This window comes from Cotesia glomerata, linkage group LG9 (assembly GCF_020080835.1).
Source record: "Cotesia glomerata isolate CgM1 linkage group LG9, MPM_Cglom_v2.3, whole genome shotgun sequence".
NCBI classification, from domain to species: Eukaryota; Metazoa; Arthropoda; class Insecta; order Hymenoptera; family Braconidae; genus Cotesia; species Cotesia glomerata.
The window spans coordinates 6,422,284-6,431,644 of NC_058166.1; the positions used below are offsets into that span (position 1 = coordinate 6,422,284).

The 9,361-nt window shown below is 41.8% G+C and overlaps 1 protein-coding gene across 1 annotated transcript; it reads right to left on the minus strand.

The window, feature by feature from the left end:
• Nucleotides 1-116: 116 nt before the first annotated feature.
• Nucleotides 117-5,829, minus strand: LOC123271538. The gene is made up of 2 exons (XM_044737884.1): nt 4,518-5,829; nt 117-4,459 (listed from the first exon to the last, which is right to left on the minus strand). Exons 1-2 carry the CDS (start codon nt 5,812-5,814, stop codon nt 534-536), a joined length of 5,223 nt encoding a protein of 1,740 aa, XP_044593819.1. The 5' UTR covers nt 5,815-5,829; the 3' UTR covers nt 117-533.
• Nucleotides 5,830-9,361: the final 3,532 nt, after the last annotated feature.

Sequence of the window (9,361 nt, forward strand, 5' to 3'; positions counted from 1 at the left end):
GCGGATTGTTTAAATAAAAGCGGATTTATAAAACACAGCGAGGTTAGTAAAAGCTAAGCCGGTTGACACGTGGTTGAATACACTGCCGGCACTGTGAATAGCGGAAAATACTGCACAAATAATTATAAATTATCTGAAACAAACTAAATAAATTAAATGCAATCAAATTAAGCAATTAATATTAATTAGGAAGCGAAAGCGGTTATTTTGTAAAGCGAAATTACAGAAAAGCAAAAGAAGCGACTTGTTCGAACTAAAGATGGATGCGAAAAGATAATAATGATAATTCGTCTTCTTCCTCGTTGACTTGGAGAAGAAGGCTAATGCGCATGTCCAGCGAGAGCGATAGCCAATCAATAATTCGTTCTATTGATGTCGACATCGATAGCCAATAGTAAAATTCAATACATGTGGCGTGATCGAGCGGTCGATTGGCGCAAGCGTGTGAAAATTAGCGGGAACGAGCGCTTGTCAGGTGCGTATTGTAAATTTGGGGAGCCCACAGTGACGTAGTGCTCACTAAGTGGGCCTGTTCACTGAACATTCTCCCCGGCGTTGGCGGCTGCGTCGACAAGATCATCCTCTTCATGCGTCAGTGGCAAGACACAAAGCTTTGTAATTGGGCGTACCAGCTCTGTGTTAACTGTCTTCACAGTTACCACGCGGATTTGTCCATCTGCTCCTGGATGGACAGCAATCACTTTGGCTAATGGCCACTTGGTTGGCGGAAGATCCTCAGTGGTGATCAGTACAACTGAACCCACTTTGATCTGGTTGCGTTGATGATGCCACTTTGAAATGGCCTGGTAGCGGTGGATACAGTCCTGGTAGTAGCGTTTCCAGAAATGTTGCACCATTTGCTGGACTTGTTCCCAGTGCGAGAGCCGAGCAGGTTGTAAATCTGTCAGCGATGGCTCTGGGACTGCGGTCAATGACTGTCCGATTAAGAAATGACCTGGAGTTAATACAGCCAGGTCAGCAGGATCTTCATTAAGCGGTGTAAGCGGTCTGGAATTCAATATGGCTTCAATTTGAGCCAGTAGCGTCGAATACTGCTCAAGCGTCAATAGCGAGTCTCCGATTGTTCTTCGGAGGTGAAATTTAATAGATTTCACAGCGGCTTCCCATTTTCCTCCAAAATGTGGAGCTCCAGGCGGATTGAATTTCCAGTTCGTGCCATCTTGCGCGATCAGACTTGATAATTCTCGTAATGTGCGGGATCCTGCTGCGAATAGTCGTTTCAGCTCTTTTTCTGCTCCTACGAAATTGGTTCCACAGTCAGAATATAGCGTGTGGCAGATACCTCGGCGACTAGTGAAGCGGCGATAAGCGGCGATGAAAGCGGCAGCGGTGTAGTCAGTGACTAGCTCTAGATGAACAGCTGAGCTGAACATGCATACAAAGACAGCAATCCAGCCTTTGTATGTGTTTGCTCCACGTCCTTGAAACGTTTTTAGCGTGATGGGTCCAGCATAATCGAGTCCTGTATGCAAAAAGGCTCGAGTTGGCTGTACTCGTGCGGCAGGTAGTTGACCCATCAGCTGTTGAGCGCGTTCTCCACGATGTCTCGTGCAAATTACACAGCGTAGAATAAAGGATCTGACTGGAACACGGCCTCCAATGATCCAGACAGCTTTGCGTAATTCAGCGAGCGTGAGCTGAGTACCTCCGTGAAGCGTTTTGCGGTGCGAATCATCAATCAATATTGATGTAAGCGGTGAATGTCTCGGCAGTATTGCTGGATGCTTCTCTTCTGGGTCCAACAATGCGTTTTTTAAGCGGCCACCGACTCTCAGGACCCCCTGATGGTCGATGAACGGAGTCAGCTTAGTGATGCTGTTGTTTTTTGGCAGATCATCACCATCTTGAAACGTATGAATCTCTCTAGCGAAATATTGTCCTTGAGTGAACTTAATCAAAGTCAATTTAGCGCGCTCCAGGTCTGATGGAGTAAGCGGGTAGGCCAGCGAAGATTGTGGAACTCTTTTGAAGCGGTCGATGACACGATGCCAGATGCTGAGCTTCCTAAGTAATGGAAACAGCTGCGAGTAATGCGATAGTAATTGTTGGAGAAGGCAATTTTCTGCTTTCCAAGTTACTAATGTCAGACCTTGGCGTTCTTCTCGATGCGTTGCGTTGTCGGTTGGAGGCTCAAGAGTGGGCCAAGAGGATTCTGGTTCATGAAGCCACGTAGGTCCATGCCACCAGAGAGCGTGTTGCTTTAGTTTTAGCGTAGGTATACCTCTTGAAGCGCAGTCAGCTGGGTTTTGTTTTCCTGGAATAAATTTCCAGGAGACATCTCGAAGCGTTTCTTGGATTTTTCCCACTCTATTGCGGACGAATGTCTTCCAGCGGGTTGCTGGACTTTTAATCCATGCGAGAGTCACGGCGGAGTCAGTCCAGAGATTTATCCTGACATTTCCAAGTGACTGAACTTCTTTAACATGAAGTATCAGTTGTGTTAACAACCATGCGGCTGATAATTCCAAGCGTGGAATTGTCATAGTCTTCAGCGGTGCTACTTGCGTTTTTGAACACAGAAGTGAGACTTTTGTGTTCCCATCAGCGTCAGTGACTCTCAAATACACAGCGGCAGCCATAGCGTTCTGCGAAGCGTCTGAGAACCCGTGCAATTCCATAGTTGCTCCGGGTGCTATATTATTCCAGCGTGGAATGCGGATTGACTCTATGTTGCGGAGATCATCGCGGTATCCAGTCCATTTGTGTATGAGTGATGGTGACAGTTGTTCGTCCCATGACACTCTATCTAGCCACAGATCTTGCATGAAGATCTTGGCTTTGACTACTATTGGTGCGAGAAGTCCTAGCGGGTCATATAGCTTAGCGATTTCAGACAAAATAGCTCTTTTTGTCTTTGGCGTCTCTTGCGGTAGCGTGTACTTGAACTGGAGAGCGTCAGTGCGTGAATTCCAGTACATGCCCAGGACTTTTACTGGTGCATCACTGATTTCTTTAAGAGGTGTATCTAGCTGCTTTTCTTGAGCGACTTCAGCGAGTAATTTTAGACTATTGCTAGCCCATTTGGCAAGCGGGAAGCAGCCTGCTGCACACAGTGCTTTTGTTTGCACTGCAACCTCTATAGCGTCTTCTTCATTGTCTGCTCCACCGTAGATGTCATCTACGTAGCGTGTATCCAACATTGGAGCAACAGCTAGCGGAAAGCGGTGTCCTTCATCCTTCACAAGTTGAATGAGCACACGTACAGCGTCAAAAGGTGCACTAGCGGTTCCGTATGTGACTGTCTTGAGACAGTAAGCGTCTACCAGGTCATTCTCATCTGTCCAGAGAATGCACTGAAGCGGCCAATCAAGAGAGTCGACCTCAATCTGTCTGAACATCTTGGTGATGTCAGTAGCGAATAGAATTTTATTGCAGCGGATTCTCAACATCACGTCAAAAATGTCAATTTGCGTTTTGGGTCCTGCGTGAAGAATATCATTCAATGAAATTCCTGTAGATGTTGCACAGGAACCATTGAACACTGTGCGGAGCTTCGTAGTGGCACTATCAAGCTTCAATACCCCATGGTGAGGCAAGAAGTAAGCGTTTGCGGGCAATTCGTTGATTGGAACTCGTACCATGTGTCCTAGTTGAATATATTCTGCCATGAATGCATGATACATGTCAGAATAATCCTTTTCTCGCGACAAGCGAGTTATTAATCTGCGGAGTGACCCCATGGCTGCGTTAATAGAGTCGCCAAGTTGACTCTCGGGGGCTTTAAGCGGTAATCTCACTACATAGCGTCCATCAGGCTGTCGATAATGCGTTTGACGAAAGTGAACTTCACATTCGTCTTCCTCAGCGTCGTTGAGCGATGAAATTCCTGATGGAACTTCTTCCTGTTCCCAAAACTTAGCGATAGCGTCTTGTAATTCTGTATCAAGTGACGCATGTAATGCTGCGTGTGATGTTGAAGCGGGTTTAGCGGTGACAGCTCCATAAATAATCCAACCAAGCGTGGTGGATTGTGCGATCGGAGCATTGCGAGGTCCTCTTTGAATCTCTGCGTTCATGATCTGTGCGGCTGGCGATGCACCTAGAATAATGTCTACAGGACGCGGCTGTAGATACTGCGGGTCGGCTAGTTGGAGATTCTCCAGATGCGGCCATTTCGGATCAGCGATCACGAACGATGGAAGATCTACCGTCAATGTTGGTAGAATATGCATGCTGACATGCATTGATGCGGTCGAATACAGCGAACGAAGCTCAATTGTGCTCACACCTAGTGAGCTTCCTGCGGAGACATTGCCGATGCCCTTGAGCATGACCATGTCACGCTGTAGCGGTTGTCCGAGCTTCTTGAAGAGCGTCTGTCTCATAAATGAGAGCTCTGAACCTTGATCAATCAAGACTCTGGCGGTGATTGGATTGCCATGATGCGGGCGGACCTGGACTAAGGCGGTAGCTAGTAATACTTGAGCGGAAAGCGAATCTGAAATAATCAACAGTTAATGTTGAGTTATAAGCGGTCTAATGGAACTTTTAGTTACCTTGTGCGGTGTCAACTTGTTGCGGTGAAGCTGATTTAGGCGGTACTTCTCGGTGAATAGAAGTGTGATGGCGTAGACTGCACTTCCTGCAGCCCTGAGCAGTCTTACAATCAGCTACACGATGTGGGCCCAAGCAATTGTAGCACAAGCGGTATTTCTCGACAATGTCGATTCGTTCCTCCACAGTAGCGGCCTTGAATGTCGGGCAAAACAGCATGTAGTGCTCCTCCGGGCACAGCGGGCAATTTCTCCTGGGCTTTCCCTTGTATTGAGCAGCGGTGTATGAAGATCTTGTCTTCGGTTGTTTGTCGTTGCGGGACCCACCTGATTTATGATTTTCAGGTTGCTTCTTGGGCTCAGAAGCTGGCTCCAAGTTCTCCCAAGCTCTGACTTTGGACTTGAGGAACTCGTGAAGTTGCGTATAGGTCGGCATGATATCAGTTAACCCAAGACTAGTCTCCCAGTCCTCTCTTACAGCGGGTGGCAAGCGGCGCAGCGTCAGGTGAATGATCATTAAGTCCCAGTTGTCAACTGGAACTCCTTGAGTCTTGATGGAGTCCAAAGCTTTTTGATTGGATAAAAGCAAGGCGTCTAATTTCGCGGCTGATCGTGCGGGAACTGACTCTCCTACCAATAGATCTTCAAGATGTGATGCCACTACGCGGCGAGGATTCGAATAGCGGCTCTTCAGGAGATTCCAAGCGGGCTCAAATGAATCATCAGTGGATGACATGTTTCCAATAAGCTGGTGGGCTTCCTTTTCTGTGAAGGTTTTCAAATAATGCATCTTCTGACTGTTTTTAAGAAGAGCATTGTCAATAACAATGTCAGAGAATAGCTGGCTAAAGGATCCCCAACGTTTGAAGTCACCAGAGAACGTGTGGAGTTTGATCTTTGGGAGTCCTGTGCTAGATGATCCACCCAGGTAAGCGGTGCTGTGCATAGCCAGAGTGGCTTGAGCTTGTTCTGCGTCTCTGGCATCAATCTCTTGCTGGATGACGTCCTTGCGGGTGGCTATGCGGGTCTGCAGAGTGGTGTACGAGGTGTGAGCACTCGTATAGCGGTTCTCAGTGTGGTACTCGCTTTGAAGTACCTCAGGATACGTCTCGAAAATTAGCGAGTTCAGGTTTGTGATGTCGTGCCAAAGCCTGTAGCTGTGGTTTTGAGCAGCTTCAACTGCAGTCATTGAAAGCTTGTTGAGCTCATCCTCCGTTAAGCGGTCCACCATGGCTTGCAAAGCATCCAGGTACTGCTTTTGCATGGCGATAGCTGACTCAAACTGCATTACGTTGGTCATTATAGGCCCGAGGTCGAGTTTTCAGTCGAATAAAGCGAAAGTTCAGCGTACCGGTGTACGTACGACTACCAAGAGCAGCACCCGATGTGCTCTGCGATGCTCCTGACACTCGACCTTTCCTAGCGGTTATGCACTTCACTCAACACGACACAATTTTTAAGCGGAATAATTAATTAAATTAATTGAGATAGAGCCAGCCTGATCCGGCTCGAGGGACCAAATGTAAAATGCTGAAATAGCGGAAAAACTAAGGATCAGGTTTAGAACTGGATATCTCAATTAAAATACAAAAATTATTATTCAATACATGTGGCGTGATCGAGCGGTCGATTGGCGCAAGCATGTGAAAATTAGCGGGAACGAGCGCTTGTCAGGTGCGTATTGTAAATTTGGGGAGCCCACAGTGACGTAGTGCTCACTAAGTGGGCCTGTTCACTGAACAGACAACTACTAATCACTTATTTTGGATATTAAATTATAAATTGTGGCTTTTATACTTTCTACATTAAGTTCTGTAATATTTACATTTTTGCCACCCCGATGTCCGCTTTACTGTTTGAAACTATAAAAACTAACCGGAATCCGAGTGAATATTACAGTTTACTTTTTTCCGTGTATAGTTTTATTTCTACTATGTGTGAATTCACTTTTGATTTTATTTTAATTCGATGGTCTTTTTTATTTCGTAAAAAAATATGGCAAAAATTGCGGAAAACACCTTTAGCGTAACAGACAAGTTCAAATAATTGTAAGCTAAATCAAAACGTCTGGTTCCTAAATAATTGATTCGGTGTGAAATATATCTCATATATATCAGTAGTTGTGCAGATTTCAAGATTGGTGGCCCACTATTTTTTGTCCATATTTTGAAGAATTTCCTGAAACATATTTAATATTATTAATAAGTTGTCTTATACACTGATAAAAAAATTGAATTGTCTCCAGAGATAAAGTCTTGTCTCAAGAAACTTATTTTGAAGAGTTTTATTGTCTTTAATCATGACGAAATATTCTTGAGTCAAGTGTAATTTCTGAGGTTAAAAATTTTTCTAGCTGCATCAAGCCGATGAAACTCTTCAACATAAGTTTTTCGAATCAATTGTAAATAGCGTAATTTAATAATTAGTAATATCGTAAAACTGATAAATTTTTACATATAGCAAAGCTGCCTAATTTTTATACGGCGCTAGGCTGATAAATTTTTACATATAGCAAAGCTGCCTAATTTTTATACGGCGCTAGGCTGATAAATTTTTACATATATCAAAGCTGCCTAATTTTTATACGGCGCTAGGCTGATAAATTTTTACATATAGCAAAGCTGCCTAATTTTTATACGGCGCTAGGCTGATAAATTTTTACATATAGCAAAGCTGCCTAATTTTGATATGGCGCTAGGCTGATAAATTTTTACATATAGCAAAGCTGCCTAATTTTGATATGGCGCTAGGCTGATAAATTTTTACATGCATCAAAGCTGCCTAATTTTTATATGGCGCTAGGCTGATAAATTTTTACATACAGCAAAGCTGACAAATTTTTATGTAATTGAGCTGGCTATTTGAATAGTTAAAAAATTATGCAACCAGCAAATATTGTAATGTTTGTTAGTAAGATGCCCACCTCCACCCTCTTACCACCACATTGAAAATTTTTGTAATTTCAATCTATGTTCCACTGTATTGCAATATAATATATTAGTATATAAATTCAAGACATGTCTATTATTTTTATGCGTGCAGATATAGAATCAAATATTAAATTAATTCTCGAATTATGCTAGGTAGATCTACATCATTTTCAAATGTATAGTCTTTAGTAAGTTTCATAATTATATGTGTTATATTTAAATTTTGTTTCTACCGTCATTTGGAATGTTTTATATAGGATACCATTATTCACATTACTGATAATCAACATGAATGTTTGAGAATTATTTTTTAAGCAATTGTGCAAGATATAAATGATTCAATTGAATTTTTTGACGCAAAATGGCTATAAATTATACTTTCACAAGGTTAAAGATGTAAATATTAAAAGAAACCATTTATTGAGTTTCTTTTTCAAAGTTTCTATATAATTCAAATAATTCGAAACGCATATAAGGAATACTATTTTCAAAATCATTTCGAATATTGGGAATATTGTAACTATTATTTTTACATTCAGCTGCATAGAAATGGGTACTATCAATATTAAAAACTGTCAAAAAGTTTGACGAGTTGGTATCATCATCATCATCATTATCAGGGCCTGATTCAATGATTGAGGCAATTTTTGAATTATTTATAGTAAATGTAATCAATTTTATTTTTAATGCCTGACTAATTGCAATCATTGAGCCTTCGTGAGCCCAAATTCCTTCACCAGCTATCATTCTAACAAAATCATCTATTGCTGGCTCTTGATTGATATTAAATTGACCATTGATATTTAATGCAACAGTTATTATATTTTTCTCCAATAATGGTGTGTAATAATGTCTGTTATCAAGAATATGATAGATAATAAATAGTTTGATTTCTGGATATTTGTTTTCATCGTTTAGCCACAGTTTTGCAATGGAGCGATAGAAACAATTACCATCCCCTTTAATGTCGTAGATATCAAACCTTTCGAGGCATTCTTTTGGTAAGAAAGTAAATTTAACTTTTTTATCATCATTATCATTGTTACTTGAGTTTAATGTGTTATCTACATTCATGTCCTGCATAAAAATACAGAGATGATTAATAAGTTGATGATTGTCATTCACAATTTCTTCAATATCTTGTAGACTTTTACTTTCATATATTCTATTCAGAGTAGTGGTAATTTTGTTTGTATATTTATTGCAGTAATAACATAGAATTTCATCAACTTGGATCAAATTTATTTTTCGATTTTTCCAAACTTGATGATTTTTTGTAGGCTTTCTAGATACATTGTCAATATTGTGAACGAGCGGCAGCTTCAAAGGCGACCTGTAACTATTTTTAACTTCCCGCTAAAAATCTCAGATTTTCAAAAATCGGGAAGTTATTGTTTTCACCCCGTTTTGCAAAAATCGAGTTTTCATCAGATCTCGACGTTTTAAGGTCATAGGAAGCTTCCCTGACCACCCCCGCGGTGGTGTCTGTATGTCTGTATGTATGTGTGTGTGTGTGTGTGTGTGTGTGTGTGTGTGTGTGTGTGTGTGTGTGTGTGTGTGTGTGTGTGGATGTATGTAAACCTCTTATAACTTTTGAACGGCTTGACCGATTTGATCGCGGTTGGCGCCATTCGAAAGGGCTTGCCCAAACTTAGATTTCCTGAAAATTTGAACCGATTCGGACCGATAGATTTTGAGAAATCGTAAAAAAACTACAAAAAAAAATTTTTTCAAAAGTGGTTTTTTTGAAATAACTTTTAAACGGCTCTACCGATCAATTTCAAAAACTAATCAGCTCTTAACGACAAAAAACCACGTCGATCGCCGCCAATCCGGGCAAAATCGGTTAATTCGTTCGTGAGTTATCGTTGACGAAAGAAAACCGAAAAAAGCGTTTTTTCGGAATTACTCCGAATT